Consider the following 15,446-nt stretch of genomic DNA (forward strand, 5'->3'; position numbering starts at 1 on the left):
CTTATAAAGATGATGAATTTTTTTTCTCTTATAAAAATCAGAAAAAGTTGGGCCTTATATTTCATATATTTTATGCATAAAAGTTATGCATATATGCTGTATTACTGTACCTCTATATTTTGCCTAATAATAATGCATTTTTTGAATTGAGTACTTCAATTTTAATTGTTAAGAAATACTGAGTGAGTGCTAGATATGTACTAGGCATTGTGATAAATGCTCAACATGCATTATTTTATTTAATTTTCATAGCAAAGTGATGGGGTTAATATCATTATTATTAATGAAGAATTTGAGGCATGGAACAAGAATGTTCCCAAGATCTCCAGTGTGATTTTGAACCAGGTAGTATGACCAAAAAGCTATCTTCCTTAAAAAAAAAAAAGTAGCTCCTTAGCAATTATTTTTTATTTTATTTAATAATTACTTTCCCTTAATTGGTTTTCATGTATGGATATGTATGTAATTAAAATTTAACAGTGGGATTTATGACCAAAACAAATTTTTTCATTTGTATGATTCGATATATATGTGTGATAAATGTATTTTACAATTGTAATTTAGATATTCCTTTGTCTGAGTAATTTTATTGCTTTACATGCCAATACCACACACCACAAAATAGTCTCTCTACTTATTTATTTATTTATTTATTTTTTTGCGGTGCTAGGGTTCGAACCCTGGGCCTTGTACGTGCTAGGCCCTGAGCTGCACCCCTAGCTATTCCTATGTATTTTTAAAATCAGAAGTCAAATGTAAAGGATAAAATTTCAGAAACACATCATACTATCCAGCTTCTCACATATTTTGGGGGAAGGGTAAGAATAAAAGCCAGAAACAGAAATCATCAACAAATAAAACTTGAGTACATAATAAACTGTTGAAGCCAAAAATGATCCTGTTTTTCTAAAGAAAAGGGAAGGAGGTAAAGTAGATCTTTACACATGTAAAAGAATTACAAAAGAATGAACATAGATATACTGTATGAGACTAATTAGGTGGAGCATGCAGAAATAACTAATAGAAGCATTAGTAATAACTGCAATTAAGAATATTTATATTAAATATGTATAATAGGGTTCTGTTATTTACATATAGTGGTACTTACATCCCTGTACAGCCAAATCTACAGCCCAAACCAAAGTCAGGTGTGAAAGAAAGCACAACAACGTCAGTAAGTACTAGGACGTAGAACAAGGAAAAGTGTACAGTTTGTTCTATATTTAAAAATGCTATCAATACTTTATAGGTAATAACAAGCAAAAAGTTTCATGGATATAACTGATCAAGTGGGTGTACTACAAAAATGTGTCCTATAAAATACTTACATCTATGTAGTTGGCATTAATGTAATCTGAAGAAGGATCATCCTCAACAGGTTGCAAAATAACTCTGGAGTGATCGTCTAGAATGTTTAAATGATAAAACAAAATCTATTAAATTCCTGTCCTATTCTGAGACCAGATCAGTAGGAGAGAGTTAAAATCATTCAGTCTTCGTACTCTAATTCATACTTTTCAATACTCCATGCATAATTTACTACTATCAAATCAGTCATCTGAGGAAATGCAAGAACTTTAATTTGCTCATTGCTTATTACAATTATAGTGGTCTGTGAATATACCTTTGGTGATTTGTGTCTTCATAGGGAGTTTGCAGGGAACATGATAATGTTTGATGAACCATTTGGCACCATGGGCTTGACTAAGACCAGCTCTTGCTTCTCTTTAAATTGTTTCATAGGGATGATTTTAAATAAGTAGGATCCGTTCCTTCCACACTTTTCAGCAAAATGAAGAACTGGACCAGAAGTTTTTGTTGTTGTACTAGAAATGGAACTTAGGTGGTGTTCTGCTTCTGAGCTATACTCTCATGGATATCATGGAGCAACTGGAACTAAACCACTGGCTTCAAGTCAGGAATAATGGGGTGTAGAAAGAATCAGCCTCCAACCTCAACGCATTTGGTTATCATGTTATCGCAATTTATAACTGAAAATATCACTTTCATTATCCCGACACTTAGCTGTTTAATAAAACTTCCACACATTTATGTACAGACATGAAATTAAACAGCAAGTTATCTCCACAGGGTGAAGAGTCTGAGTCAATTACATTAATAAGGATGATGACAATTTCAGTCACTACTAATAGCCAATGCTTCTTTTAATATTAAACACATTACTTGATACACAGATGTGCCACCCTCTGGGATTAACGTAAAGTTTAAAACCATACAGATAGAGTTTCTATATCTTTGCACACAAAGTATTTACATTTACCAAGAATTGTGTGGGAACTTACATGCGATAATGTTTCCGTATCGGTTTTTTGCTCTATTTTGATCTTTTTTAGCTACATCCCAAGATGCTGACTGACCTTCAAAGAAGCTCTAGGAAAAAGAAAAAAAAATTAACAATCAGGCTGAGTTTAATTCCATTTTTTTGAAACAGTGTTATCTGCTCTGAAGACTAAAATAGTAAAAGCCACTCTCTCAGGGAGTCAGGAATTTCTACAGTAGTAAACAAGTTTCATTCTCAGACCTCAAAACTGGTTTGTTGGACTACTACTTGTTTATCTTGGATTGAATTAAATTCAAATTAAAGACAAAAAGTAACTTTAGAGAAAAAAGGACCTTGAAAATAGTTTGAATTTAATACCTATAACTGTGAGACAGAAGTAGAAAAAGCATCATTCTTTTCAAAACAGACTGAATAATAATGCACTGAAAACTGTAAAAACTACTTTTAATGAGTATTGTTCGAATGTCTGTTTTTCAGTATTAGTAGCACTACTTTTTTCATAATTATTCATTAAATTGTGTGCAATACATCACATTTCAGTTTCTTTGAAGATCATAAAAAAAGACTGAATCTATATTTAACAGGGGACCATATGAAAATTAAAGAGTCCCATTCTCCAAGAGTCTGGAAACAGATGAAGTTTTTGATTGATTTAATTACCATATGCAACAATTTAAAATATGGGCAAAGCTTCTTTCTTTTTGCAGAAAAACTTAAACTTTGTTCAACACAGGAAACGGGGTCTTCAAAGAGCCACCAGTCTTTGAAGCAAGGTACACAGGAATGCACATGAAATGAACAGAAGAGCCAGCTCTAGAAAAATCTTCTCATCCCCTGAACTTATTTTGTTATCACAACATAGTATTTCAGCAGTCATCTAAAATCAGCATTCAAAATTCAAACATTATTTTATTCACTCCCCCAAATAAGATAAACATACAAATAGTCTGTAGATAAAATATGGAGTATAATTTAAAAAAAAAAAAACCAAAGTTGGATTTATTTTGGATGGCCTTTCAAAGTAAAGAATTGCTTGGGTTCTGGGCTGGGTGTGGTGGTGAACGCTTGTAATCCCTGCGCTTGGGAGGCGGAGACAGGAGGATAGCGCAGGTTCAAAGCCAGCCTTGCACGCTGGCTTAGGAGACCCTGTTTCTAAATGAAAAAATATAAAATAGGTCTGGGAGTGCAGCCCGGAGGTAGAAGGGCTTCCAGGAACCCCAGTACCACCAAAAAAAAAAAAAAAAAAAAAAAAAAGTGTGTGTGTGTGTGTGTGTGTAACCAGGGTGGGTGTCAGGAGATGAACATACTATTTTGTGCCAAAGAATGATATTTCTCAGAAAGTACAGAATAGCAAAAGAACTTTTTCCTTTTTTTATTATATTTTTTGGAATGTTTGATTTAAATTGCTTTGCTTGTAAGACAAACCCTGGTATTTCGGTGAAATCAGTTAGAAGATGAATTTCCCACATCTGTCTCTTGGCTTTGTGGTATTGTTTACTTGATTTTAAGTGTATTCTTTGCTTCCCTGCCACTCTCAACAACAGTCAACAAAACTAACCCAAGAGTGGCAAGTAGTACAGTTAAAGCACCAAGCTTTCTTTTTCTCAATTAGAAAGTTAGTAAGTAAACAGGCAAAGAAAGTCATTCAAATAATAGAATCTATAATGTTATAATGGAACTCCAGGTGTCTTGCCATTTGATGTTTTAAGACCACTTGACACTTGGAAGCCTTAAAAATATTTTTAGTAGCACAGTAAAGTAAGTTATAAAATCTAATGTTAAAAATTATTATAATGAATGTAGACCTGGATATATTCCCGGAAAGTTCTCTTTTTTAAAATTGTGTTTCTGTCTCCCATATACACACCTGATGGCACCTTCATAAACAGTGGGTCAGAGAAGCTACAGAACATTCCACTCCTTACTAGGCTAAAGGGGGTGGGGGCAGAAAGTTAAATTCCACTGAGTGGTACAGTTAAAAATATAATGTAATATAGTATTGAAGCTTTCACCTCATATTCCTCTTTGAAGCCGTAGCTGTCTGATGTCTTCATGAGATTAATGTGCTGCAGTAAGTCTGCTACCCTGATGGCTGGGTGCAGCTGCCCGGTCTGGTAAGGGGACTCTGTCCCCTCGCAGAGGTAGCGGGGGACATCTAGAAGGCGACTGGACTCGGCTGTGGCGCTGTGGTTCTCATCTGTCATTTTCACATTTTAGGAGATTAAAAAAAAATAAAGTTATCTTGTTTAATAAACATTTATGCAAGAAGGTTTTAAGACCTTAAAACCTTTCAGATTATGGAAGGAAGAGAAATTTGCTAATTGGTGCCCAGGACTGCATCCCCATAGAGATAAAGCCTTTCATTTCAGCTCAAAGATTGAGTTTAGAGCATATTATGTGAATATCAGCACGAATACAGATGCTGTAAGATGCAGATAGACATTTGATTTATTTTCTCTTCTTCTTTTTCTTTTTTAAAATATTCTACCCTGTGGTACTGGGGAATCAAATACAGGGCTATATGTACTATAGGAAAGTACTTTACCACTGAGCCATACCTCCTATGATCAAATTTCTTTCTTTCTTTCTTTCTTTCTTTCTTTCTTTCTTTCTTTCTTTCTTTCTTTCTTTCCTTCCTTCCTTCCTTCCTTCCTTCCTTCCTTCCTTTCTTTCTTTCCTTTCTTTCTATCTCTTCCTTACCTCCTCTCTCTCACTCTCTCTACTTATTTTTTTCTGTACTAGAGATTGAACGCAGGACCCTAACACTGAGCTGTATCTCCATTCCTTTTCATTTTTTATTTTGAGATAGGGTCTAAGTTTCCTGGACTCGTCTTCAATTTACAATCCCCCTGCCTCAGCCTCCTGAGTAGCTGGTATTGCAAGTATACACCACCTTGCCTGGCTCTGATTCATGTTTAAAAAGCATCAGTGAGAGCCTTAGCTGAAATTTTACTGTTTCTTGCATCTGCAGTCATAGCAGTAGATAGTGGGACCAGAGTAGCAAACTGTAAAGTGGAGAAATGTTTTCACCATTTATTAAGTTGAATAGACTTTTTCCACCCATATCTCAACCTCCCTCAAAGACCCAGTGTAGGCAACCCATCTTCAGGAGGTTGTGGCCCTCCTACACCCTACTCTCTGGGGCTTATTAACAACACATTTCAGACTAGGAAACATGGCCATTCTATAGGACCATTCCACCCTTCCATTCTGTTTACTAGCCAGGCCACATATGCATTTATATTCAATTTCTGCCCCCTTGGTTTCTTGTTATTATTATTGACTTTATTGCTCATATATTTTGACTCTTTAGTTGCCATGGGAGGTGTATTTCTGGAGCAAAATGAGGACATTTCCTCTGGATTTTTCCCCAGGGCTTCTCCGGGCTGATCTGCAATGCTACTTCCTGTTTCTATGACTTCCTGTTTCCCTAAAGTCACCTCACTTGCCCTATATTTTAATATTTATTTACTTGCTTATTTTCTTTTCTAGACCCTGACGCCTTAGAGTGTAGATTCAGATTTTTCCTTTGGTTCCTAGTGGATAACAATAAATGTTTCAGTGAATAAATGAGTTAAAAATCAATTGAATCCCTCACCACCCACATTTAAGTGTAGCCCCATCCCAATTGTGTTATTAGCTCACAATGAAAAGAAAGTTCAAATTCTCTTTCTGTCATAAGGAGGAAGAAAAGAACAAGAACATTTTGCCTATGAAGAATAAACAGTATTTTAATGACCAAAGTACTAATCATTACAACGAGGAACATGCTTATATTTATCACATTTAAACTTACCACTTTAAAAAAAAAGACAAATGCTTTAAGGAAGGGGTGTTACTTTGAAAAGCATTATACTGTCATACTCATTAACAGAAAAAAAAAGTACACTCTTAGGGGAACTTTTGTTTTTAATGATAATGCATACTGTCGAGAATGATTTTTAATTAACAGTTAAACATATTTCAACTGCTGGTACATTTGCCTGGTCTATCATCGACTCTACAAATAGGATATGGCAAAAAATGAATTGTTGTCCCCATGATAAACATTTTTTCTTCCTGGAGAAGAAGGGGGGAAAAAAAGAACCCTACAGTCAGATTTATGTACCTCTATATCTAGATTGATTGCATTTATCTTTACCCTCTCTTACTATGCGGAATATATATATTTTTCCCTCATTCACTCCTAAAAATATCACATTGAATCAAAAAGTCCCTGGTGGATTCTGTGGTGACCAAATCAACCAAGTAAATTAATGTTTTTATGCAGGTTTTTCCCACCCCTCTAGACAAAAACATTTGCTAGAAAACATGATTCATGAGAGTTAACCTCTTCTCACTGTGAGACTACAGTTAACTGATCTACCTTCACTAAAATCTTACAATCAACACACTGTAACAAAGAAAATAAAACCTCCCTTGTATAATTAAACTCAGAAGCAACTGATTTAGGCACTATCATAGAATATACAATTGAAGATGATAAGTAAAGACAGCAGGTAATGGCAGAGGGCAATATCCAACTACCTGAGCTGGAATAAGGAAGCCAAGGTGCCATGGAACAGCCCCAGAGCTCACCTTACACCTGCTGGAGTAGTGGAGTTTTACAGTTGAAAGAGGCTCAGTGAGAAACACAGAATTCACTCACATTGCAAATATTACAGACAATTGTGTCCCAATAGGAAATAGACAGTGCCTTTGTGTTGCATTAAGCTTTAATACAGCAGTACAATGAGCAGTAAGGCCTCTAAAATAATCACATATGGATTATTAATCTCAATACATTTCCACCTCATTAAACCACCTAATAGTGGGACTGCTAGTAAAGGTACATGTTCTAATCATTATCTTTATTACACATTTAAGAATAATAACTTTAACTATATCTTTGATTGAAAGGTTTTCTAGAGTTCTTTGCAATACACTTACCAGTTATAGGGACTTAAACCCAATGAAGCAGTAAAACACAAAAAAACAAAAATATGAATCAATATGAAGAGTTTCTAAGCCCTTTTAAATCACTAAGTAACTACTAATACTGAACAATATTTGAAGCAATTTTAAAAATTGCTTTATAAGTACAAAATCAATTGGATGCAAAACAACTATAAACACTAAAATCCCAAGAATGATGAAAATGCAGCAAATTACTTCTACATCTAATATGATTAATGAGAGATTTAGCTTCTAAAAATGCCAATATTTAAAAGAAATCAACCAGCTTGACTTCCAAAATGAATAAAATGTATAATGAATGTCTTTATAAATAGGTCATATGATTCAATTGTTTTAATCTCTAACCTCCCTTAAACATGAATGTTCCTTTTCATGAAGAAAGTTATTACAGTAATTGTTCAAACTTTGTAGTTTGTAAAACTCACATGAATTATCTCATTTTTTTCTTTAAAGGACTTTGGTATGAGATTTTTGACTTAATTATATATGCTCTTATAAAATTTCTATATTAAAATTTTAACATTTATCAACTGACTTTTTTCCAATAAATTTTTAAAATATTTCAAATGGACTTTATTTATGAAGTTGATACTAACATTCTGCAGGCGTCAACAGAGAAGGAAACTTGCAAAGGCATTTGGCACCTCACCAAAGATTGCTTATGGCTCCTTTCTAGTACAACCAGGCCACTTCTTGGGATAAACCCCCCACTTCACCTCCCTCTCATTATTGATGAGGATTTCAGAGGAAGAGTGCAGTAAAAGACAAATTATTTTAGACTATATGTTCTTTATATCCATCATAAAATTTTAACTTAAGTAAACATTCTAGTGAATAAGAAATATATTTTACTCAGCTAAATTAGTTATATTATTAAAAACAATTTAGAACGTAACTAAACATTGAATATACATATACATAGCAAAACATATACATAAAATATAAGCTAAATTTTTATCTTCATGAGAAATAGTGAATAAAAATAACAAATATGACAATTGAGGATATTTAAAGATACATTTATTTGATAATTTCCTTATTATCTTTGTTAAGTTTCAATTAGAGAAACTGGGATAAAACTGATATGAATCTTGTGAACATACAAGCAAGCTGGCCAGGAATCACTGGTGACTAATTAGTTGAGAAATAGGGTCCAATTTGAAATTATATCATTCTGAAATATATAGCTATGTTTGAAAATTAATGCTATTTTACATCTGACTGGCTTATACTACACTAGCAATTCCTGTTGTTTTAGATGCAACACAGAGGCAAACTAAATGGTTTGTTCTAAATTTCTGAAGGACAGCATTACTTATCATAGAAGGTTTTAACATGATGAATTCTAAAGCCCACCTAGAGACTATAGCAACTTTGCTTGTATTTGTAAATTCTTGGTAAAGACAAACTGAAAGCAAATGCACACAGTTCTATTATTCATCTATAAATGTATTCTTTTGTTATAATATTGGGAGTATTTGGAAAATACATTTCAGTGAGGTAGATTTTTATATACAGGCTAGTTATTCAATTAAGACTTGCCCCTGAGATATAAGGCATTGAGGTTGATTCTGCTAACTTGTATATATTATTGTTATTCATACTAGGAGCAATAGAATTTTTGGTCAATGACTAGAACCATGAGTTCAAGAGGAGGTTGCCTTAAACAGTATACATTAACTTGTAATTCACTAGATTTGATTGTGTTAAACAGAGAAGCTGTCTCTGATGACTATCTACACTAAGCATTAAGATACTTCCTAAATTGCAAATAATCACCATGTGGACAAAGCTACTACCCATGCAAGGAGTTGTGATCCATGCAGTAAAAACATAAAATAAAATAAATGATGATAAAGATTTAGGGCCTCACCTAACACAGCAGTCGGCACAAGTGGATCATTGGGCACTGCAGGAAAACAAAGCTCATGAAGGAATATATTGCTCTAAAATTGTATTCTTAACTCTTTTCTTCTTGATAACAAATTTTTTTAAACATATTATTAAATTTTCTTTGATTACTATATGCTACAAGTGTAAAATTCTCTTTTCCAGATTGGCTTATCTCAAAATATCAAGAGATGTATACATATATCAGTACTCTTTAATTTTTTTATTTTTTTTTATGGTACTGGGGTTCTTGGAAGCCCTGGAAGCCCTTCTACCTCCGGGCACACTCCCAGACCTATTTTATATTTTTGTTTGGAAACAGGGTCTCTTAAACCAGTGCAGCTGGCTTCGAACCTGTGTGATCCTCCTGCCTCCCAAGCGCAGGAATTACAAGTGTGCGCTATCATGCCCGGTTACTCTGTTTAATTTAAAAGGCCAGAAGATTCGACTTGACACTATGAATATTATAAAATTAGGAGAAAAATAATGCAGCTTATATCTATCAAGCTTAAGATTCTTAGAGAAATAATTATCTCAAATTCTTTCCAAATAAATTTTTCAGTTCACTGTGGAAAGTAGATTTAATCCTTTCTCTAAGTTGGTAAGTGGATATTTATACTGCTGAATGGAGTTTCTGATAAGGTATTAACATAGATCATAGAAAGGTTTGGGAAACAAAATGCTTTCAAACCTATAATTGATAAAATATTAAATCAAGTACTTAGATAATACATTTAACTTTTTAGTAAAAGTTACTTTCAACAGTAATAGTATTTTATGTTCTTCCCTGTCAGTTATGTCACCATGAAATAAAAATAAAATATATCAAAAAGGCTCTATCATGATTAAAACAAAATTCCAAAATGACTCATTTAGTGTTTCTAATTTCTACTTTGGTGTAGATATATATCAGAGAGAATGACAGACTGCGTTCAGGGCCAAAGATTACTGAAAATTTGAACTAAACTGAACAACTGAGAAAAGAAGTTCCCTCTCTGAAATGACATGAAGTTGCAGAACCTGAAATATTGTTTATTTTTAACTTTATATCCTTGTTTTCTAATTTGGAATAAACCTATTTCTAGATTTTTGACAAAATGCCTCTGTGTACAAAACTCCAAACCTGATTTATATACCTCAAGCATCATTTTTTCTTGAATTTTGAAGAAAAAAAAATGGAGAAGTTAGCTTAAATATAATTAACTTACAATTAAGAACTATAGAACAGAATTAAAAAACTCATAGAAAATTTGAAGATAAATAATATGATCAAGTCTGAGATAATTATTCAAGTAATTTATCATTAAACAGTATGTCAGGGAAAATATTTTAAAAGCCCTGCCTTCATAAATCAACATTAGTAACTCTTAGAATCAATGGAGAGATAGATTTCACCATACCCTGCAAATCCCAATGCAAACATAAGTTTTACACTTCACACAAGAAACTTAGAGCATATAGGTTACTCTTTTTTTTGTAGTTTTAGTATTGAAAATCTCCACGACTCCACAGGAGCATAGTTTAATGAAGTAACTTTACCCATGCCATTAATTCTCAGAAAGAATTACTACATTTGTTCATATTTCAAAAGAAACTTTGACAATAACATGTTATGATCTGAGTGACACATGTTTAGAATATTTCTTATGATTTAATAATAGAATTCATATAGATTAAAGTTAAATTCAGTATCAAGACTGAACATAGGCCTTCTTGTAAATTCCATAATATCTTTTACCTTTCTTTTCTCATTCTAGCTACTTCTTCCCATTCTTACATTTTCTTTATTAACATATGAAATTCAGAGTGAACTTACTGAGATTTAAGGTATATTGTTTTAAAAATTTAATGAGGAACTTACATCTTGGACTAAAATTGTGTTGGTCCATGAAGGTGATGGAGAGAGGGTCCTCTGCATGTAGTGTGCTTTGGTCAGCGTAGCTTCGATCCATGGCGTTGACCATGTGAGTCATCTCCTGCCGTGTGTTCCCCATAGCATCTTTGCGCTTTTTTGCCAGCTTGCTGCCAAGGCAAATACGAAAGGGACCCTGAGTGTGAGGCTCAAAGAAGCGCTGACATCAGCAACAAGGAGTTCAAGTGTGTCCAAGGACAAGGTTACAGATGTGGTTCAGAAAACCTAAGAACTGGTCATAATCCTTGGAATTTAGTTGACATCAAACCATTACAGTGGTTGGTGGCTGTGAAACTATTTGATTTGTCAGTTATTTCAATATTCAAGCTGTCAATCCCAATCTCTCTTAATTTCCTGTATTTCATTCTGTTAAATTAAAGAAATATATAACTCTGTCTTATCAAAAGTAGAAACACTTCCTGAATAGTCCAAAGCTCTTTCAGTCTTTTTCCTATGTGACTTGATTTAATCAACTTTTAGAAGTTTTGTTTGGGGGGTGGGGGGCAACATGACCTAAGATTGTTTTACTGTAGTTACCCAATTAAAATAGGCAAAGAAAAGTCCCATTCTTATTTCCTTTGCTGTTGCTAAGTAAAAGTGCAACATATGTACCATTAACAATACTTAGTAATACATTTATAACAATCAGAAGCTAATCTGAAGACCTTAAGATTTAACCACAGCTAAATACAATTAAAACACAGAGGAATATATGGAGTTAAATTATATTTGTTTAAGTAAAGTACAAAGAAAAATTTAAAAATTTCTATGCAAATGTATGATGAAAATTATTATTATTATTATTATTATTATTATTATTATTATTATTATTGGTGGTACTGGGGTTCCTGGAAACCCTTCTACCTCCGGGCTACACTCCCAGACCTATTTTTTTATATTTTTATTTGGAAACAGGATCTCCTAAACCAGCGCGGCTGGCTTCGAACCTGCGTGATCCTCCTGTCTCCGCCTTAGTATTATCTTGGAGTAATGACATGGTCACATCCTAAAAAATGTGATTTAGAACCCCATGGTAAAGGATCTACTAGAGAGATGCCTTCTGAATACAGCAGGGCACATCATTTATGGGGCTGGGAAATTAGCCGAGTTTGCATTTTCAACTACTCAAATACTAACAATTTTATATATTAAAACATAAAATGTATTTTGGTTCTTTGTGAATATTACACACAAAACATGCAAGTAAAAATGAAAAGCATATAAAATATTTAAGTCACATTAACCAGGAAGTTTATACATGATATAAATAAAGACACTGTAAAAGTCTATACCAGGCATATTATATCAGTAAGTTAGCTTATGGCAACAGTTTATATTGCCTTGAAAATATATTTAGTTGTTTTAAGAGCACCATTTCTCAGCTAGATTATAAGGTAAACATTTCCTTATGATCTTTAGTAGTATTATGCACTAGAGTGAAAGTACTACAAATTCTACAAAGGGCCTGAAAGTTTTAAAAAATTAACCTAGCAATGTTTTACATCAACACATTACTATAACATATCTGAAACCTAGCAAGATAGTCATGAACTGAAATGATTTGGAGGTGACTTTATTTCTTTTAGAATCATTAAAAATAATCAGATGATTAGCAGTATTTATAAAAACAATGACAACAATGTAATAACTACCACCACCACCAAGCACCACCAACCACCATCACTACTACTACACATCCCTACTATCACCACCACCATCTAACAGCAGTATTTACTTTATGCAATGAAACAGCTAGTTAAGTCTTCTTTGTAGGCAAGAGAGTAAAAACACTTTATGAAGATATAAGTTTCAGACAAGAGAATAAATATATGGTTTTGCCAGTGGTGAGATACCACATCAAGGGGTAAGGACTCCAAAACAATTCAGAAACAACTTGCCTACGTGACCATTGGTATTTGATCTGAGTGTTGAAATTGTGACTTAATGTTTTAAGAGAGAAACAATAATTCTTAATGTTTATATCAGCTTTCTGGATTTTTCTCAAGTATTTTTATTTTCAAAACAGTGTATGGGCCTAAGTAAACATCAGGTCATATTTGGCCTACTGACTTCCACTTCCCAACTTTCCTGTAGGCAACCATTTAACATTTGTGTTCTTTCACTTACAACATTCTTTAGTCTCTAACACCTGGCTATCTTCCCTCTGTTTTGTCTCAGCTTCAAAGACACTTAACAAGGAAGGTTTTATATGATTGATCCCAACACAACCTGTTTCAGGTTAGGTTTTCCTGCTGAGCGATTTTTATAGCATGAGGTTCTCTTTTGTAATGATTCTCATCATGTCTCATTAGAAGTAGTTTTCAATTGTTTTTCCTACTGTGTGCTCCATGAGGAGAGAGACTATCTGTATATCCTTTGCACTAGACAGAGTGCCTGATACAGAAGAGACACTCAATAAATAGTATTGAGTATATAAATTGGCCTGTTATATGTTTGGCACTTTTCATTTGTTAAATCAATTCTCAGATCAATACAAAGAAAGGGGGATCAGAGTTCTAACCTTATAGATGAGTTTTTCTAGGCTCAAAAAGAAGTTAAAACACAGCCCAAAGATGTTTATGTAATAAGCAATATATAATAGCCTGGCTTCAAGGACTGAGCTCTTATACCAAATCCAGTTGCTTATATTGAACTTATTGCCACATTAAAAAGTACACAATAATAAAAAAAAAACACTTTTTTTTTTGTATTGGGGATTGATTGAACCTAGGGTCATTCTACCTCTGAGCTATACTCTTTTTATTTTTTGTTTTGAAACAGTATCTGGCTAAGTTGCAGAGGTCCTCTCTAAGTTGCTGGCTGGCTCTGAACCTGCATTTCTCCTGTCTCAGCACCCAAGAACCAGGATTACAGGCTTTTGCCACTGTGCTAGCTAGCACTACTCACTCTAAGAGTTAAACACAAGTTGCTTTATATTTGAGAACATTATGATTGTCTCACAAATGTGTTGCCATTTATAAATTTTAAAACAGCAGAAAAATGCATAAGAAGGAACTCCAAATCTTTGTTTCTTAGGGAAGAAGAAAAAAATCCATTCCTCAAAAAAAGGAAGACATCGAATTGAATAAAAATAGCACAACCTGAAATTTGGATTCAAAATAATGTTAAAATTTTAAAGATGGGCATACAGAAAATAGCAAGTCGATATGCTTTTAAACTTTAAGGTTATACTTTAAAATATGCATAATTTATAGGTATTTCATGATTGGGGTAAATTAAGAAGTAATGAGCTTTTCAAAATGCATGAAAAGTTTTCAGGCAATGAAGGACTTTTACTTTTCAGATTCACAAATTTAGATTAGTAGCCGAATCACATCCATATGTATCTGCCAGTCATTCATTTTCGTCTTGGTTCTTATGCCTTCATCCTCACAGAAACCCTGTGAGGTAGGCTGTCATTCAGGATTATTATAAAATAAGGAAAAATCAACATCAGTGTTAAACATTTCCACCAAAAACCGATGTTTACTATGACAATGATCATAAAAATTTGTTCAAAGATCATCTGTGGTTTTAAGTTCTCCTCTAGTTTATTTCTATATTTTATTTTTTTAAAAGTCTAATTTGGATCAGTGCCACGAGGTGTTTTTGAGCAGCCTTTAGAAGCATATTTCTGTGATGTTCTTTCTAGTTAGAACTTAAAATGCCAGTAGCTGTTAAGTATCACTATAACATTAGCATAGCCTGTTCCACTGTCTACAACACAGATAAGTCATGAACCAAAAAAGGAAACCCATTCTGATTTTGCAGATACACTAATAGATAATGATAGGCTTATTGACATTCTCATAATTAAATAGTTATTGATGCTTTGTCTTCTCCTGAACAACCAACATAAATACTATGTACTTCAGGACAGTTAGGCAATTCATTTTGCAAGTACTTGAGTTTGACAGATGTGCAAATGGCTTTCATTATCAAAGCAGCCAACAGCATAAACTTCTGCAGGTGGATGTATGGGTGAGGCATAAAGGGAAAAAGTACTCCATCACTGTGTGAAATGGTACAGTTAATTACCTTTGGCTTCATCAAACATGATTTAACAAGCATATTATGATTCATCACAATAAGCTAGGAGCACTATCAGTTTACACCTGCTTGTTTTAGCAGATCTGGGGTAGCCAAATGTTTATAATATTTAAAATGTTGGCAGAACTGTGTTATAGTGATTGACTCACAACATTTTGTTGTAAAGCTAGTTTAAATTTACCTACTGGTATAAATGTTGTGGGATATGTGGCCCTTAGACATTTAATCTTAATCTTTGAGCCTTGAAAGGTATCATATCGTTCCACTGGATTGGATGATTAACTGCTTTGGCACCTAAAGTGATACATGAAAATGATTCTGAAAATAGAACGGGCA

At 33.5% G+C, this 15,446-nt stretch overlaps 1 protein-coding gene across 5 annotated transcripts in view; it reads right to left on the reverse strand.

The window, feature by feature from the left end:
* The window catches only part of PTPRK (protein tyrosine phosphatase receptor type K), a gene marked incomplete at both ends in the record, with an annotated part of 572,810 nt that overhangs the window by 21,188 nt on the left and 536,176 nt on the right, over nt 1-15,446 (reverse strand). For 2 of the 5 annotated variants that reach the window (XM_080700525.1, XM_080700522.1), the window contains 6 exons: nt 1,109-1,126; nt 1,329-1,405; nt 2,304-2,391; nt 4,315-4,499; nt 9,132-9,167; nt 11,010-11,170. In XM_080700525.1, coding sequence (XP_080556651.1) covers nt 1,109-1,126; nt 1,329-1,405; nt 2,304-2,391; nt 4,315-4,499; nt 9,132-9,167; nt 11,010-11,170 — 565 coding nt within the window. Of the gene's footprint in view, nt 1-1,108; nt 1,127-1,328; nt 1,406-2,303; nt 2,392-4,314; nt 4,500-6,302; nt 6,362-9,131; nt 9,168-11,009; nt 11,171-15,446 lie in introns of those variants that run through there. The other 3 variants (XM_080700523.1, XM_080700524.1, XM_080700526.1) reach the window with 3 other exon arrangements.

Source organism: Muscardinus avellanarius (genome assembly GCF_963383645.1).
Source record: "Muscardinus avellanarius genome assembly, chromosome: 8".
Lineage (NCBI taxonomy): Eukaryota > Metazoa > Chordata > Mammalia > Rodentia > Gliridae > Muscardinus > Muscardinus avellanarius.